The following is an 18,928-nucleotide window of genomic DNA, read 5'->3' as shown; positions in this document are numbered from 1 at the left end:
TGTCTCGCAGAGAAGGGAGATTCAGAGAGGGACAGCGACTCCCAGGCAGCCACACAGGAAGGGGCAGCAGCGCTGAGAGCAGAACCTGGGTCCCCCTTTTCCAGACTGTCAGGATTCCACCCGCAGCAACAAGGAAGTGGGGGCGGCAGGGTTTGAAAAGAGCTGGGAAGAGACACAGAACACTGGCCAATTGCCTCATCCCCTCTCTGCAACATAACTGGAGTGAGGAAATAGGGGTTCCTGCGATGGGGCCCCTCTTTTGCTTTTAGCTGCTTCTGGGGTTAATACAGGCGAGCAGAGAAGGGGGACGCAGCTAGCCCAGCAACCTGGGGCCAGGCAAACAGAACCCCTTCTGCAGCTCGGATTAATTCTGGATTTTACCACCTGGCACAGAGCAAATAAAGGCAATGAGGCAAAACAAAACCCATGGGTGTGAGCATTGTGGATATGCTCCAATATCCCCACAGTGATGCATGGGGGAAACTGAGGTAAATAGAATGCGTGGCTGACTCATCAGCTTCAGCTCTAAGCTCCTCTGAGCCTCTGGGGTCCTGGGGCCGTCTCCCAGGGGGCTGCGCCATCCCCCGGGGCCCACTCCGGGGGCATGAAGGTGTAAATCACAGGCACAGGCCTGGCTGACAGTTCCTTGAGGAGATGAGTCTGTGAGCGCAAAGCCCAGATTAGCAGGAGCGGCTGGGGCTCAGGGGGACACACCTGGGAGGGGTGTGCCTGGGAGGTCCCTCTGGAATGCCCCCCTTCTTGGGGCCTGCGGGCCTGCTTCCCACTCCCCACCCCCCACTAATCCTAGTTGGAAGGGTGAACTTGGGCAGTCTCGGGGCCCGGGCCGGGGGTCACTTACGCCAGCTGGGAGTTCTTGTATTTCTGCATGACCCCTTGGAACAGGCCCTTGGGGGCCGAGGCGGGCGGGTTCTCGGGAGGCACAGTCGACCTGGAGGGTGCAGGGCAGGAGTGGAAGAGGAAAAAATACTCTGCATATGAGAAGCGGGTCATGGCCGGAGGCAGGATCAGGGATGGAGGGCTAGCGAGGGGACAGACTGATGGACAGACACAGGGCTCTGAACCAAAGCAGATGGCCGGTCCTCTCTGTGTGCTGGACACAGCTGCTGTGTTTCTGGATTATTTTTGGCCCTTGGAGGAAGCCCTGGGAGATTTAAATGACCATATAAGACAACAATGAGGTTAACCTCATCCCCACCCCCAGGCCCCCTCCCCAGCCAACCACGCAGGAGGCAGATAGGAAGCAAGGTGACATTCTTCTCCCGGGAGGATGCGAGAAGGGGTCAGCAGCAGGTCCCAGGATGAAAGGGGATCAGTCCTGGGCCGGCCAGGCTGGGTCCTAACGGGGATGGGCAAGAGGTTCTTGGAGGTGCGGGGGACAGGGGAGCATAACTGGGAAGCCAGACCAGGTCTGTACTCACACCCCCACCTGGCCAGGTCCCCGTTAGAGGGTCCTGCCATCCCAGGGGCAGGAACGAACGGTAGGGAAGTTAGAGCAAACGGCCGTCACGGCCAGGGCATGGAGTCAGACGGACACGGGTTCAAATCTAGGCTCTGGCATATCCTGGCCATGGGACATCAGACAGGTTGAACTTTTCTGGGCTTTAGTTCCCTGTAGAGCCCGGTGTGGGAAGACCGAGGAGGCTGGAGCCGGTGAGCTCAGCTGGCGTCCGGGCACAGGGCTGCTCGGCACGCATCCACCGTTAATTGTCTCATTATTTTGCTTCTCTGAACCTCAGTTTCCCACCCCCTCGGGCTCTGGTGAGGATGGGAGGGTGAAAGGAGCTGTGGTGGCCACTCCACATAGCTGACTGTTGGGGGTGACTGTGAGGACGGGGCTTGTGGCCCGTGCCGACCACACTCGTAGCAGCTCAGTCCCTGGTGCCACGGACACCCCAGCAGGCCTGGCCTGGTGTCCTGCACCCTGCAGGGGTGCCCCGTGGGATTGAGGGGGACATTGCTACCAGTGGTGTTTGGAGGTGCCAGAACTGTGACCCTGACAAGGACCCATGCTCTTCCAAGACGGAGCAGAACTTACAGATTTTGTGGATACCCTCAGCAAGGGCCGGGGCATGGGGGAAGGGGTGAGTGAGCAGAGAAGGAAAGAACATGCTCTCCTTTGCTTCAGCCATCTGGGGGCGGGGGGACCCCCCAGGCCGGCCCCCTTCACCATCCTCATCCTGCACTTGCCTTCCTCTGTCCCCTCTCCATCCCCTTGCGACCAGCAACCTCCTCCTGAGCACCACTAGCCTGAGCACCTGCGTGAGCTCACTCGTTAGTCCTCTAGAGTGGGTGCCAACGTCCCCGTCTTTAGAGACAGGGAAACTGAGGCCCCGAGAGGTGGGTCACGGCCCCGGGCTCACACACAGCTGCAGCTGGGAAGTGAGCCGAGCAGAGGCCTACATGTCTGTCTGCAGAGCTCCTGACGCCAGCCCTGCCCCACAGGCCTGGGGTCTTCCTGCCTCTTCATCCTCCCTCCCGCTCGAAGGCCTCCATTCTGACAGGCCCTGCGACTTAGAACAAGCCCCTGCCCCGCACTGTGCCTTGGTTTCCCCATTTGCAAGGTGCGCAGGGGGGACCAGAGCGGGGTTTTCCTCACCGTTGTGGTAGCTGTGAAGCCTTAGCTGAAATGAGCTCATGTGGGAGCTGCGTGTCAGGCAGATCTAAGAGACCACATCCTGGGGAGGGGGGCGCAAATCCTGGCCCCGCCGAGGCCCCTCTCCACCCCCCGGAACGGGGAGCGTGCTGGGGGTGGTGGAAGGCAGCCTGGGCCAGGCCCAGCTCGCAGTCCCTCATCCCGTGGTCTTGACGAAGCCCTGGGTCTCAGGCCGCACAGGATCCTGGGGTCCCGGCCACCCGCGCCATGGCCCATGTGTGTGGCCTCCTGTCACTTACTGTTGTTAGGATGTTTCTAGCAAGGTGACAAGCACCCATAAAAACGCGTCACACTACCCTAAAACCAGGACTGTCTCTAATGGCCAAATAACAACAACAACAGGGTGCCAGCAAGGGTGGGGGGTGACAGACAGCAGTGGTGACGGGGATGTCCCTCCCCACCGTGCAGGGCATGGCCTCACTTCCAGCCTCCCCACCAGCTGGAGGCAGGCAGGGGCTGTGTTGTTCCCGCTTCGCGGAGGAGGAAGCAGACAGACCGAGTTCCGTGCAACAAGAGCTCCCCAGTCCCTGCTGGGGGAGCGGGGGTGTCCCAAGACTTGTGCTAGTGCCTGAGATGCAAATCTCAGATGTCCAAAGGCCAATGGGGTGGGAAACAAGGACACAGACAGCCATAGGCCGCAGGATAGGCGGTGGGGACAGAGCAAGGTCTCCCCTGGGCGCCCTGCAGTGGGTGTTAACTTGGCTTTAGGGGCAGGTAGGGCAGGTGCCCAGAGCCCTGAGTGTGGGGCCTCACGCTGGAGGGGGAGCGAATCCTAGTCCTGTCCAGGCCGCAGGCCCCACTCCCCCTCGGCCCTGAGCAGGGGCATTCCCAGCAGAGAAAACCACCGGGGCTGAGTCATCAGAGGTGAGAGGAACCTGGCAGGATGTGGGCGCGGGTCATGCCCTAGAAGAGGCCCAGGTAGGGCTCCGGTCCTTCATGTGGGCGGGCAGGTCCGGGGTGGGGGGTGTTGAGAGTGCATCACTGTCACCCAGCTCCCAACAGCCCTGTCCTGGAGTCCAGCTGGCCCCTACTCCAGACACGGGTCAAGCTCGGTGCCAGTGGGGAGTGGGGCTACGAGGACAAAGCCCCCTAACTTCTCAGTGAGCCGCCAGCCCCAGGAAGGGCATAAAATTGGGCTGGACCTGGCTGAACACCGGAAGCAAGCAGGCCTCTTAAAGGGGGAGACAGCTAAGGAATACAAGAGTCTGCCCCACGTCTGCCACCTTCTATTTGTCCCCTCCTCCTGTCCTCACGCTAAGCCTACAGCAATACAGGACTCAAGTATAGCACTGGGCACACAGCAGACACGCGATACACTTAAATAAATGAAACAAAACAAACAAAAGCCTTCCAAGGGGTAAGAGTCCAAATGGTAAACTCGGTTTTGTGCGGTGCCGTGGCAGGACCTCAAATTCCCGGAGAAGCAGCCCCCAGGCCTCCCAGGTGAAAAGAGGAAGAGCTCACGTGGTCCAGCCACCTCCACCCCCATTCCCGCGGGTCTCTGGAATCAGCCTCCCACCTGCTGGCCAAACCATTCTTTCTGGGCCAGCCAGAGAGGAGTCCCATGTAGAGGAGAACGTGAATTCCAGACTGCAGCAACTTCTGCTCCCCTTCCACACCTGGGATTTGTTGGGTGCTTGCCATGTGCCCAGCCTTGTGACAGAGGTACGCGGCACAAAGCATTTCCTTTCATCCTCTGGTCTACTCTGTGAAGGAGACATAATTGGCTCCCTTTTGCAGAAGAGGAAACTGAGGCTCAGAGGTTTGCTTCCTCTAACCTGCTTAGTGAACTCCTGTTCATCCTGCACAGCCCACCTGCTCAACTAAGTGAATCGACCTGCTCTGTGTCCCTCTGAAACTGAGGCAAGCCTCTTTGCTGAGCCCTTCCTGTTGGGTCATTATGTACATCTGGGACCCTCGTTAGACAGCAAACTTGGGGAGGGTAAGGGTAAGCCTGATTCACATCCAGGTGCCAGGAAGGCAACTTGCTCATCATAAGAACATGGTAGGTGTGGGCGGCTCAACTTGAATTATTTGCAGCTGTGCACACATCAACCCAAACAAGTCCCTCCTTCATGCTTTCCTCCTTTGTCTTCTTAGAAATGTAACCTTAAAAAAATTCAGAAGTTTAAAGACTGGGAAGACCCAGCTTTCTGGGCCCACTCTGGCTGGTCCGCCATCAGTGCAATCTTGGGCTCCCTATTTCCTGACTGCATGAACCCTCCTTCTCCATGGGATGGGAAATTGGGTCTGCCTTTCAGGGAGCTCTCTGTTAGTGGGCCAAGGCTTGGCAGATGATCCCTATGCATGTTTCCGGCTTCATCTCTTACATTGTGGTGGGAGAGAAGCAAGTTGGAAAAAATGGCTTTAGAAGGGCACATTATATTTCCTCTGGGATGCTGATCTGGCTTTCATGTCCAGGATCCCCAAGGCTCAGTTGACCTTTATGTCTACAGCCGCCATTTTGGTCACAAGATAACAATAAATTATATTTGTAGAGCATTTTATTGGTTTCAAAATGCATTTATTTGCCTAAAAGCAATTCTTGGGCACCTACAGTGATCCAGGCTCTTTGCCAGGCACTAGGGATATAAAAGTGAGAAATATCTGCTTCCTGTCCCCAAAGAGCTCATATAGTATAGTTGGGGACCCTCTCAAGAGGCCAAATAATGCCTTCCTAGAGTGACACGAAAGCTTGTCCATGAAACAGAGGCAGTCATGGTGTGGGCACTCAGGGTGCTCAGGGAGGAGGTAGGGGGAGGTCGATTGAAGCTGTGGGGCGTGAGGGAAGCACCAGCATTCTACATGCTTTGCGTAAGAACACTGCAAGCTGGGCTAGGCAAGGTTCTGTTGTTGCCACTTTAAGGATAAGCCTGTTGGGGCTCAGAAAGGTTAAGTAACTTGCCTGAGGTCACACAGCCAGTAAGTGACAGAGGAAGGACTCAAACCTCCAGGCCCTCTTCTCTTTCCTCTCTACTCTGCTGCCTCTTCATTCACATTCCTTTATTCACTCATTATTCACTCACTGAGCTATTTCGTGTTTGCCGAGGGCCAAGCGCTGTGTGGTAGACGGGAAGCTTCACAGGAAGGAAGATGGGTGAGGCCTCAAAACAAATACATAGAAACTGTAAGCTGGGGTGATGAAGGAAACTGCCCCGCCAAGAGAGCGAAAGGGGCGACCTGCCTGACCTGGGATGGTGGTCAGGCAGGATTTGCTGAGGAGGTGACATGAAATCTAAGACGGCCCCTGGGATGTGTATGATGTCCTGTTCCTAAACCTGCTCTGGGTCTTTGGATGGAAACTGTGATATGTGGGGATAAAAGGGACAAAGGACTGTATCGGGTCCTGTACTTTCTGAAATGCCGCATCTGGGAACGTGAGCACGAGCTGGTGTGTCTCTTGTCGCTGGGGACCCTCAATCTCTGTGGCTACAAGGTGGCTGAAATGAGACCCAAACCCACTTCCACGTGGAGGGGGGAGAGGAACAGAAAGAGACCTTTGCACTATGGGCAGAGCCGGTTATGTGTCTGAACTTCAGAGCCGGGGGCAGACATGGCTTCTGTTTCTGGCCCCGTGGAGTGCACGTGCATAAAACGGGCACAGAAATGGCCTCGTTGCGCGGCTTAAGGATTAATTGAGTGGCTGTGTGCTGGGCATATGGGAAGCCCTCAGTGTGCATCTGGGGGAGGAGGGATCGGCTCCCCCAGCAGGGCCCATCTTCTTCCAGAGATGGAAGGGCAGAACTGAATCGGGGAGGTTTCAGCTCACATCCAGAGTGAGAAGATGCGCGTTGAACCCCGTACCCTACATTACTTGTGCCTGGAATTTAGGTGAGGGCTGCACGACTCTAGGTAAGTCATTTTCCTTCTCTGTGAGAGCTTTTTTCTCAGGAGGCTGGTAAGTGTTTGCATCCCATGTTGGGTCTCTACTTCCTCACCCACCAAAGGAAGGAAGAGGTCAGGACCCGGATCTCACGAGCCCAACTCGGTGTTAATGTAAGTGTCCCCAGGACTCCCCGGGAGGCTCCCACACTGGGGAGAAGGCTGCAGATGCCCCAGGGTGGGGGGGATGCTCTTCTCTCTATCTGATCTCCTCCTGAGAAAGAGGAACTTGTGGTCTGACTGAGGCTGAAGCAGCCAGAAGAGGAACCAGGGCCTCCCAGAGCACCGGCCATGAAGAGTCCTTGGCTCTGCATCCTCGCTTCTGTTTCTCAGGCTGGGTTCCAGAATGGGACCCCCTCAGGGACAACTCAGTAACCTGGAGCCTTCCTACTTCCTCCAGCTGCCCAAGGAGGCTACCTGCCTTCCCTTTTAGAAGAGGCTCCTCGGTGTGGGGCATCCCAGGCTTTTGCCCCGTCTGCCTGGCAGAGGAGGCCCAGCCTCAGCAAGGGTTAAAGTCACTTGGGGAACGCCCGGTGGGTATCATCAGGGGACAGGGCTGGGATGCACAGCCACCCACCTTCATCACTGTCAGCTGGGACTGGACATTAGAGATGGTCTGTGTGTTGCCGAGAGAGCTTAAGGGACTTGCCCAAGGCCACAAAGCAAGTCAGCTGGTGGCTGGAGACGATGAGAGTTGAGGCCCAGGTCCCAAGGCCACAGAACACACTCATCCAGCAACTCCCTTCCCTCAGCCACCCACCCCCAAATACATACTTGACTTGGACTCAGTGATGAACAAAAGCATTTTTAGATGTATATATTTCCTTTCTAAAAGCATTTTAAGATCCAATGCTTAATTACCTCTCTGGGCTCCCGCCTCCTACACAGAAGGTACCCTCTGGATCTGCGCTGTCCAGGACGGTAGCCACCGGCCACATGTGGCTAGTGAGCTGTTGAGATGCGTCTAGTCTGAACTGAGATGTTCTGTGAGTGCAGAATACACACTGGATTCCAAAGACTTGATATTGATGACATGTGGAAATAACAATATTTGAGACCTAAATTAATTTCACCTGTTTGCCTTTACTTGTTAGCGTGGCTCTTAGGATATCCAAAATTGCATATGTTACTGAAGGTGTGGCTTGCGTCCTATTTCTCTGGGCACAACACAGGGCTGCCCTAGGTGGTCCTGCCACTGGCATGATGAGGTCACGCTGAGATGCGGGAGCCAGAGCGAGGAGGTAGGGTGGCTTTGCTGGGCAGATGTCACTTGCTTCTCAGACCTGTTATCCCAGGGAGGCTGCCTAGATGGGACTGGGAGCTCTGCTTGGACTCGGAACATCAGCTCCCCGGCATTCAAACATAAAGCCAGTGGTACAAAGCCAAGCCATGCACTTTGCAACCAGATCGTTCCAATCTCTGCAACACCGTCTACCAGCTGTGCAACCGCCGACTAGTTACTAGCCCTGAGCTTCAGTTTCCTCGTCTATAAAATGGGAATATAGCACAGAGCCTCCTGGAAGGTCCTCAAGAGGGTTAAACAAGGTGAAGTGGGTAGAGCACCTACCGCAGTGCTCGGCACCACCAGAGCTCAGAAGGGTTTAGATAACAAATGTAAGTCATCAAGGTGTAAAAATGCACCTCACAGACCAGGAGACTTTGGTCTTGGGTTAACAGTGTTTGGGAGCTGCACCTTACAGGTGCTCTAGTTGGCCTCTCCTCGCTCACCTGGTCCATGGGTAGAAATGGGCAGGTTGGCGGTTGACACACGTGGACGCAGTGGCCTCAGCAGTGGTTGGGCCCCGAGTCTTGTCAGCCAGGCTCTGCTCGATGGCCATCTGGACCAGCTCATCCTCACTCAGGCTGCTATACAGGCTGTATTCCTCATGCCCAATGGCACGCTGTCTGCCCCGAGCGCTGATCTCTGTGGTCATCCTCTCTCACCTCTCACCTTGGCCCCCAGAAGAGACACTCTGAGAGGAGGAGGAAGTGGCAAATCAGAAAGCCCTGTGAGGAGACCAAAACCATCCTGGTCACTAACAGTTTTGCAAGAGTTATGTTTAGCAACAGAGAATGCTGTGCTTTCCTCTGGCAAGCTCACAATCAGTTTTTATCCATTCATGTTGTCATTTGGACCACCCAGCCACCATTCATCTACACATCTATCCATCCACTCATCTACTCACCAATCTACCCACCTCTCTCACTATCCAGCCAATCATTCACCCTCCTCTCCATTTATTCATTCTCCCATGTGTCCACCTGTCTACTATCCACCCATTTACCCATCCACATCTGTCCATTTACCCAGTGACCTGATCATCCATCCATCCAACCATTATCCATCCCCTGATCTATCTGCCCACCTACCTGGCCATTTATCCATTCACCCCCCCATCCATCCATCCATCCATCCATCCATCCATCCATCCATACCTCTATCTACCCAACCAACCATCCACTCATCCACCACTCATTTTTCCATTCCAGACAGCTTGTCTACACATGCATGCATGCTTCGTTAACCGAGAGATTACTTAGTGAGCGCCTACTTTGTGTCCTGCACTCCTCTAAGCTCTGGTGACACAACAATACCAAGGGACAAATATCCCTGACTTCAGGGGGCTTACACAACAGTGCTTACATTCCTTCCTTCCAGTTATCCAACAAGATCCTATGCCAGCATCTCGCCTTATCTCTGTGCTGTGCTAGGGCTGAGAATGTTGGAGATAAATCAGACATGGGCCTGCCACTTCAGTATGCATGATCTAGTTAAAATCAATCATGACAGTAATTTGCCATGTGAATTCCAAGGACTCCCTTCCTTAGAAAAAAGTGCCTCAGGGAGAAATGAACTTTGGTTGAATCAACTGGTTTTAGGAAATGAAGTAACCTCAACTAAGCCTGTTTTTTGTTTTGACTGGCTGACGTGCAGTGTAACTGTAGGTCAATGGTTCATAGCCCTAGCAGGACACGAGAACCACATGAGGCCATTTAAAAAATACCCAAAATACCAGTGCTATAATTTGGTTTGTTTGGCAAATATTCACTCCCCTCTCCTTGGCAGCAGGGTATCCCCCTCCCTATCCCACTGAGAGTGGGCTTGGCCATGTGACTTGCTCTGGCCAATGAACGTTGGGGCACGATAAAGCAGCCCCTTAACAGGGGCTTGGGTGTGGGGCTTGCCCTTCTGCATCACCAGGAGAAGAGCTCCCCACTGGAGGCACCACCCGTTAGCTAGACCCCAGAGTGAACCGACCTGGGGCAGCCCCACCCAGCAGACCCAGCACCCTGAAGCCTACGTCAGCCCCTCTGCAGCGACCTGCAGACTCAGATCATGAGAATCAGTGCTTATTTGGGGTGCTGTGCTACTCAGCATTCTTGTGGCTCTAGTTAACTGACCCCCAAAAGGCTAGGCCAGCCACTTCACAAAGAGGATATCCAAGTGGCCAATAACCAAATGTAGGGATGCTTGACTTTCTAAGCGTTTGCGAGAACACTCAAATTGAGATCCTAATACAGTATTACTGTCTACCCAACAGCATAGCTCAAGTGGAGGGGCGCCTGGGTAGCTCAGTCAGTTAAGCGTCTGACTCTTGATTTTGGCTCAAGTCATGATCTCGGGATCATGAAACTGAGCCCCGCATTGGGCCCCTGCCTGGGCGTGGCGCCTGCCTGAGATTCTCTTTCACCCTCTCCCTCTGCCCCTCCCCCGCCCCACTTGCACACACTCTCTCTCTCTCAAAAAAAAGAATGGCTCAAGTGGAAAAGATGAGCATTAGCAAGTGTTGGGGAGGATGTAGGGCATCAGGAACGCTCACCACCACTGGTAGGAGTGTCGAGTGGTAAAACCACTTTGGAAAATTTACGGTGTTTGCTAAAGCTGAACCAACACATCCTGTGACCCCAAAATTCCACTCCTAGCTCCCTGGCCAAGAGAACCATGTACATGTGTTCACCATAAGACAAGTTCAAAAATATTCATTGCAGCGCTACTCATGATAAAACCAAGTGGAAACTACCCAAATGTCTATCAGCATTTGAATGGATTACTGCGTTGTGGTATATTCCCATGGTAGTATATACCAGTGAAACAGATAAAGTACCACTGCTCATTGCAGGATGAAGCTCACACAACCATAGTGAGCAAAAGAAGTCAGATAATGAAGAACATATGTACATGATTCCATTTCTGTAAAGTTCCAGGCAGACTAAACTATGGTGGACCTTTGGTGGTTACTAACTGGAAGGAGACATGAGGGAGACTTCTGGGAAGCCAGTCACGCTGTTTTTCTTGATCTAAGTGGTTCCATGATTGGTTGGCTCCCTTTGTCAGGAACCTCTTCAAGTATGATTTCTACACTCCTCTGTGAGCCCATTATCCTGCAATAACACATCTACTTAAAAGGTAGGGGCACCTGGCTGGCTCTGTCAGAAGAGCAAGTGACTCTTGATCTCCGGGTTGTGAGTTCAAGCCCCACGTTGGGTGTGGTGCCTACATAAAAAGAAGAAGAAGAATTTTAAAAAGAAAAATAATAATTAAAAAGTGTATAAAATAGGTTCTAAAGGGTATTGATGCTTGGACCCCGCCTCAGACCAATTAAGTCAGAATCTCTGGGAGTGTGGCCCAGCTATTATCCCTCTTTGAAAAGCTCCACAGGTGCCCGGGAACCACCACTTTGGAGAAGGATCAATCATAAAGCAGGAGTAGAGAGAGATGGGACTCCTGTTGTGTGGGGGTGGGGCAAGGGGCGCGACCTGACACCAGGCTAAGCCCTTGATAGATACTCTTCTAATTCTGGTAACAGTCCTAAGAGCAGCAAGTCTTGCTCTATAAAATAGCGGCAAGGTTATTATTAAGCAGATCTGGGCTTTCCAAGCAAAGCTAGAGGAGACTGTGGGTGTGAAGACAGTGGATTAGCAGCACGAGGGCGTCTGGGACCGAAGATTCTGTGCCCTGCCACGGTCTGCCTGGTTATCCATCACTGCCCTCTGTCTGCTTCTCTGCACCCATTCTGGCGGGCTCAGGTCCGGACTTCCTCCCGCCCACCCCAGCGGTGGCCTTCATGTGGTGTCCCAGCCCCACCCACCCATCATCCCCTCCGTGCCCCACACCGCAGGCCTCACCAAGTCCCTCCTCTACCTGCACCCATGGCCCAGGCCTCCCAGCCCTTCAAATCTAGCTCTCACTCTCCCTTCAGCCTCTACCTCCGCACACCTGATCTTCCAGGTAAGGCGAAGACACACTTTTCCCCCAACCCACCTGCGGCTCCCACCCCAGTGCTCTTGCTCGTCCTGTGCCAACCTGTCTCCTCCCTTTCTACACTCTCAGAATCCCTCCTCACTCCTCAAGGCCCAGAGCAAGTGCCTCCTCTTCCAGAACGTCTTCCAAGAAGTGTTCTGCTGCTACAACTTCTCCATCTGGGCTGTGGTCAGTAGTTCCTGTGTGGACTTGACCCTGGGTCCTCTTCCTAAGGCCATGAGAGGAGAAGGGCTGGTTAAAGTTTACTGCACCCCTTGACCGCCCACCCAACAGCCGGTTCCCCCATCTTCTCTGACAGCAGAACAACTGTCCTAATGAAAGAGAGAGCAGTGAAGAGAATCACTCCTTGTCCACATCCCTGCTTTGAGCTTGGAGGAGTGGATGCTTGGCACAGGGGCAGCCATCTTGTAACCATGAGGGGAACAGTGCTGGTACAATGAGTTTGACAGAGTGAATGATAGGTCTTCTGGATCTTTTATTATATTGTTGATCTGCTGAACTAACGCTGGTGCACCCACCCTGGCCTGCTTATTAGGTAGAGACTGAAGATCCTTCTGGTTTAAGCCAGTGTTGGTTGAGTTTGCTGTTATATGCAGTCAGAATCATCTTAATGCCTCATTCTCAGGTCTGGTCAAGAATCTTGAGAACATACCAAGGCCCTGATCTCACCCTAGACCGATGGACTCAAAGCCTCCAGGTTTCCCTGGAGTTCAAGGCTTCCCTGTCAATTTTAGTGTGTAGCCAGGGCTGAGAACGCTTTTCTAGAGCAACACGTCAGGCGGTCATGCTCGTTTTCCACACTAGGGGAGGGGAAGGGGCACCGTGACCTCAGAATCACTTGGTGCCTGATTGGAGTGTTATTTGTTTTTGCAGCAACTTCAGCATTAGTTTTGTTTATTGTAAAAAGAGCCGAAGACTGGGAATCAGGAGACTTCGGTTCGTGTACCAACTCACCATGAGCACCTCTCTTCCTCTCTTGAGCTTCGATTTTTCCATCTGTTAAATGTCAGGATGGCCTAGAGCACAGCCTCTGACCCTCCCACCCCGTAGGGGCCCAGCTGGCCCAGGCCCCCTTCCCTGCTCCCCTGTGCCTGAGGTCTGGGTGGGCCCAGGCCGGCCTTCAGGAGGGTGGGGAGTGGGCTCTGCCCAGTGAGAGGTGACACGCTCGGCTTTCCCAGGGCCCCCATTGTGGTGCCCCCATTTGAGGGCATCTGCTCCAGGCCAGAGGCAAGGGGAAGAACACTGGAGAGAGACAGAGACCTGGGTTATGGTCTCCATGTTGACACTAGAGTGCTGTGTGACCTTGGCCAAGTCCTTATCCCTCTCTGGGCCTCAGTTGTCCCCTTGCAAAAAGAGAGTTTTGGGTTTCCAAGTGCTCTTCTGGTTTTTTAGCCTCTATAACTCTGTGAGACATTTGGTTTATCTTTGTGCTATATAAAACCCAAACTCTCTGTCCCTGAGGGTCCCCTCTGGCCACCTTAAGAGGTCTACCATATGCAAAGGGCTTAGCGTTAGTCATAGGGAAATAAGGAACCAGGTGGGAGTAGAAGGGTCTCAGGTCCAGATGTTGGGAGCCTACGGTCTAGTTTCAATTTGGAACTTACGAGCTACGTGACCTTGATTAAATCACTTCCCCTTGTTGGGCCTTAGTTCCTTTATCAGTAAAAATGGGAGTGAGACAAACCACTTCACCATGTTGTAGAGGCCATCCGTGGCTGGGGCAGTGGCTGCATAAGAGGTAAAGTAAGCATTTGACAGGAACCCCTCCCACCCCTCACCGCCAGGCAGCCATGGGCCCAGCAGGCTGGCATGGGCTGATCAGAGGCGTATGGACAGCACCGGGCTACCTTGCCCCTTCCCTGACCAGATGCCTGTGGGAGGAGCCAGGTCGCAGTCACCTGGACCTGCCAGTTTCCTGCAGCCAGTTCCAGACTCACCAGGCCCTCTTCCGCGGGTCTGGCGGCATCCAGAGACTTTCCTGCCTAACGGTCATTTCATGGCATGGCCCTGACAACAGCTTGAGAAAGTAGGAACGTTTTCCTGTTGAACTGACATTAATTCTTCTATACCGCCACTCCTTCTGAAAGTACCTGATGCCCCGATGTGATTGCTCCCCATTTTACAGATGAGGCAATTAAGGTTCAAGGAGGGGAAGGGAAAGGTTTGCACAAGGACAGAGGGCTGGAACACTGGGATCTGGAGCCCCAGTGCTCCTCCTGGGAATTCCAGGAACACAATCCAAGTAACTGGCACACACCTGGGCTCTGAGCAGGCAGGGGTAACATCACCATCCTCAACCAGCCTGGCCACCTGACCTGCTTCTGTGCATGGAGCCCACATCAGGCTGTTGGCCGTCCCAGAGGAAGGTGCACACAGACAGGTGAGGGGGGTGGTGACCTTGAAGGGACCCTGACGGAGAGGGTCTCTGCCTTGGAGAAGGCGAACTTCCCCACGCTGCTGTGAGCCCAGACGTCTCTTGCTTTTCCCGCTGAGATCCTCAGCCTTTGAGGGTCCTTGGATAAGTCATGTATCTTTAGTTCCCACATGTGCAAAATGGAGATACCAGTAAGTACTATCGAGGGGTTGGTGTGAGAATCAAGGGCTCAGGCACGCCTGCCAGGGACATGGGGGTTGGGGGACCGTCTCCTGGGGGTGGTGGCTGGGGCTGTTCGGTCTCAGCCTGAGGGGCAGTTATAAAGCAGCTCGTGGGGTCAGCTTGACCAGGTTCAAGCCACAGCTTTGCCAGTTACTCGCTGTGTGATCTCCTAGAATCTCAAATTGTCCATCTATTAAATGGACATAGTAAGATTGCCTATATCATGTGAGAGGGAGGAGTGGTGATCCTGGGAGAGAAACTGCTTCTTTCAGCCTCAGTCTCCCTCCTCTGCACGCTGCCTAGCTTGATTTCTGAGGCCTCTGCCTGGGGCTGGGCCACCTTCTAGGCCTGAGTCCCGGAGAGAGAGAGCAGGGGGCAGCCAGCAGTCCCAAGGGACCCTTTGGGAGGCTGATTGGGATAGAAAAAAAATAGCCCTTTCCCAGAGAAAGCCGGAGGCTTTGCCCAGGCAAGTGAGGGGCCTGCAGGGGGAGCAGAGTTCAAGGGCGGCCAGTCCAAGGCCAGCTTGGAACCCCTGGGGCCTCCAGAGGCTCCTCCCTTACCCCCTTTGCAGTGCCCCAAACATTGCCTCCAGGGGAACCCTCCCCCCAGGAGGCATCTGTAAAATGGGACAACAGTGACTGTGACCATTCTTTGAGTTAGCACATGCAAAGCACTCAGAGCAGTACCCGGTCCATCTGTAGTCAATGCTCCTCTAAGCTGGGCCTCAGTTTCTACATCTGTGAAATGGGCATAGAAACATGGCTCTTTCAGGGCTGTGCTGAGGATTAGCATTGGAAAAGTGGCTTCTCCCCCCCTCCCCAAGTTCTTTCCCTCCCCACAAGTCCCAGCTGGCTGACAGCCAGGGTCTGCCTGGGAAATGGCAGTGAGGTCTGGGCTCCTGTGCGTGGGGTGGGGTCTCTGGGGCTGTTTGGGGGGTTACAGTGGGAGGAGTGGCTCCTGGAATGTCTTACTGGAAAACTGATGGTGGGGCATGACCAGGAAGGCAAGGGACAAGGAGGAGGACTGACAGCCATCCTCCGGCACACCAGGCTCCCCTTCAGCTGGGGACCTGGGAGAGGAGTGTGAGCCTGGACAATCTCCTTCCGTCCTCAGGCTGTTTGTAGATGGAGCCCTGCTCACCCACCTTCCCGTCCCTCTTGCCTGTCACCTGGCTAGTCATTCTTCCAGATGCAGTTCAAGCATCTCCTCCACCAGGAAGCCCCCCGATCTGATGTCAGAGGCATCCTGAGCTCCGTCCATTGCTCTAACAGCCTGCTCTGGACCTATCCTCCCACTGAATATAGGAACTTCTAAATTGCAGGACTGTGTCACATTCGTGTCATGACCCCAGGACATAGCCCAAGGCCAGATACACAGTAGGTATGTATGAAATGCTGGCTGAATGAATGAATGAATGAATGAGTCCAACCTTGGAAGCACAGCTATTATCGAGAAGATTACCATGCCTGGCAGGTGGGGCAGCCGCTGGCGTCCCACTGCCTGGGTTCGACCCTGGCTCTGCCCCCTACTGGCTGGGCGATGGGGAGCTGGTTACTCCCGCCCCAGGCTGTCCTGGGGGGGCCCTGGGACCCCTGCAGAGCCCTGCTGAGTGGGCGCAGGGGCCAGTAATGGGGTCAGCGCCGGGGAGGGAGGGAGGTCTCCAGGCGCTCCCCAAAGCAGCTGGGGTGCAGGATGGATTCTGCCCACTAATTCCACATCCTCCACTCCCCAGGGCCCCTCCTGCCCCCTCCTCCCTTCCTGCTCACACCACCTGCTGTCCTCCGGGCTTTGGAAGGAGTTACAACCCCTCCACTCTCCTCTCAGTCCCGGGCTTGAGTTTATGAATGAGGGGGCCACCTACAAATGACGGTTGTGGGTACTTAGTGAGTACTTAGTTCATTTACCAGTGCCGGCCATGCGGTAGGTGCCAAGTAAGTATTCCAGTTAGGGTCACATGTGACTCTCAGGTGTGAGAAGGGAGCACGGACCATTCAGTTTAGCTCTTACACGATGCACCGTCGTCAGACCCGTCTGTCACCACAGATCACAGTGGGTGTTTGCCAAACACCATACCGCCTTCCCTTGTGGTTCATTTATGGTCTCACATGTGTTGTTAGTTTGAGCCACGAGATAAATCTGTGGTAAGCTATTGGTCCCATTCTACAGATGAGGAAACCGAGGCACACCAGGGGAAAACTGACAAGGAAGAGACTAGAGGCTGCCGCGTCTGACTTGACCCTTGTCTTCACCCCGTGTAACTAACAGCAGGGGCCTGTGGTTCTGTGGGTTTGAGGAGAGGCCCGGAGTCCCACTGGAGACAGAGGGTGTGTGTTCAGAAGGACTTGGTGTATATGGGCATGTGGGGATACGGGCGCATCTGCCTTACATCTATATATGTAATATGCGCTCCACCCATCTGCCACCTTCAAACAGTTCCCCTCTCTCCTCGGCCCCAGGCAACCCTGACAGCCAGCTGCAAGTGGGGACTCGGCCCCCAGGGTCCTCAACCCTACTCCTTGCAGTGCTCAATATCTTCTGTCAAAACTTCTCTCTCTGATCTGCTGTTCCCCCAGGCTGCAGAGGGTCCCGGAAAATCTATGGAAACTCTTCCAGCTTGAGGGCTTGTGGCTGTGAACAATTAAAATGTTCTCTCCCCTTTCTGGGTCCTACTGCTTTAAAAATCCCGATCATGGGGCGGGCCTGGGTGGCTCAGTTGAGCGTCTGCCCTCGGCTCAGGTCATGATCTTAGGGTCCTGGGATTGAGCCCCGCATCGGGCTCCCTGCTCAGCGGGAAGCCTGCTGCTCCCTCTGCCTCTGCCTCTCCCCCGCTCGTGCTCTCTCGCTCTCAAATAAATAAATAAAATTTAAAAATAAATAAATAAGTAAAAATAAATAAAATCCCAATCATAAAAACAGCTGGTGCTTGTGGTTTTTTTCATGCACTGCACCCTTTGACCCTCTCAGTACCTGGTGTGGGTGGGGTAGGACTCTTCCCATTGTGCGGATGGGAAGACTGAGTTGTAACTGGCACAGTGGCTTGAGAACGGGCCTGCCTGCCCCTCTTTTCTTTGGACCCTCTGACAATGAGTATTCAGGGCAGCGGCCAGGGGTCACTCACTCTGGAAGTTTCTGCCCTGGGTAAGAGGTGAGCAGCCTTGAGGAGATGCGGGGTGGAATCCAGGCCACCTTGCTTGCCTCCTCCCCAACCCCCGGAGGGGCTCAGGTCAAAGCCCCATGGTGGGTATTTGCTGTGGGGTGGTGCTGACAGGCCTCACAGCTGCTGGGAGTTCGGGCCTTTTGTTCAGACGCTAAAGATTCTAAGAAGGCCCCCCCAACTCTGCTAATCCCAGAGCCCTTGCTGCCGGTTTCAAGCTCCTGGCTTTCCTCAGGCCCGAGTCCGGCTTCCCAGGTCGGGCCAGGATTGCTGGAAGTTACTGAGGGGAACTGCTCCCTGTAGCACACTTAAACCAACCCACCCCCAACACAGGCGCTCTCCCCATCGTATGGAGGGGCAGCTGAGGCCCCCCGGAAGAGGGGTCGGGACTGGCCTCGGTCACCCAGGTGGGACTCTGCCCAATGGATGGGTCGGGGAGACTGAGGCTCCATCTGAAGGGGAGGTGAGTGCGCCTTGCTGACCTGAACCTGTGTGAATCGCTCCCAGCGGTCCAGGGACCCCCGCAGCAAGCCTTTGCCTCAGCCTCCCAAACGGGGGGCTCTTCTCTCACCTCCTGCCCAGCCCGGCCCTCCACACCCCTCCTGGCCCATCTCCCTGTCCTTCTCCTGCGGCAGCCAGGCCCCTCAGCGGGGCTCAGCCACCTATAGGTCTAGGTGCCGGATTCCAGGCCCCGACCCAGTTTCTGCCCAAGGCTCAGAGAATGCCGGGCTCTGCACTGGCGTGGGCAGCCTGGGTTAGGGGTGAGAGGGGCAGGGCTTCTGGTGCGGCTCTGAGCCTCTGCAGCCCAAGCGCAGCCTTGCCCAGCCCTGTCCTGGGCACCGGGAGAGTGTGGCCCCTGGGGAGCAGGAGGTTCTGGAAGCTCTAACTCCAGGCCGCATGGTGGGAAGGTGCAGTGGGGACAAGAGGGCCCTCCGAGCCCTGCTCCTCTCACCTGGGCCCAACCGCAGGGCTGGCTGGAAATCTTTAAATTGGGATCCCACCAAAATCTTTTTCCTTTCTGTTTTTTCCCTCCTCTCCTGCCTTTATTTCAATCTTCTCCACCTCTTGGCTTGCCCTGCGTTTCCTCGCTCTTTGTCTACCCCTCTGCTTTGTGTCCCTTTCTTTAAAAAATCAAGCAAACTAGGAGTCAGTTCACTTTGACGTCACCACCCCCTCTCCGAAACCTCCCCCTCAGCTGCAAAGCTCTTAAGGCTTCCTTGATATTCCTGGGTATTCGTTAGTCCAAGAGAAGGTGCTAAGGATAAAAACGATACAAACCGGTCCTGGAACAACCATCTCCTCTGGGCAGTCTGAGCCTCTGTGGCTCAGAAATGGGAGGACACTGGGCGGGTCCAGAGA

General features: G+C 54.6%; 1 protein-coding gene across 3 annotated transcripts in view; it reads right to left on the bottom strand.

Annotated features, from left to right (window-relative positions):
• ASB2 (ankyrin repeat and SOCS box containing 2) overlaps positions 1-18,928 on the bottom strand; it is a 41,382-nt gene that overhangs the window by 20,151 nt on the left and 2,303 nt on the right. The window contains exons 1-3 of one of the 3 annotated variants that reach the window (XM_034993008.1): positions 10,975-11,017; positions 8,285-8,563; positions 860-949 (exon numbers count right to left, since the gene is read on the bottom strand). In XM_034993008.1, coding sequence (XP_034848899.1) covers positions 860-949; positions 8,285-8,490 — 296 coding nt within the window. In that variant the 5' untranslated portion in view covers positions 8,491-8,563; positions 10,975-11,017. Of the gene's footprint in view, positions 1-859; positions 950-8,284; positions 8,564-10,974; positions 11,018-18,928 lie in introns of those variants that run through there. The other 2 variants (XM_034993010.1, XM_034993011.1) reach the window with 2 other exon arrangements.

This window comes from Mirounga leonina, unplaced genomic scaffold (assembly GCF_011800145.1).
Source record: "Mirounga leonina isolate KUSES-001 unplaced genomic scaffold, KU_Mleo_1.0 Mir_82, whole genome shotgun sequence".
In the NCBI taxonomy this organism is placed as follows: domain Eukaryota; kingdom Metazoa; phylum Chordata; class Mammalia; order Carnivora; family Phocidae; genus Mirounga; species Mirounga leonina.
Note: the sequence above shows the minus strand (reverse complement) of the source record. Positions and strands in the feature narration are given on the sequence as shown.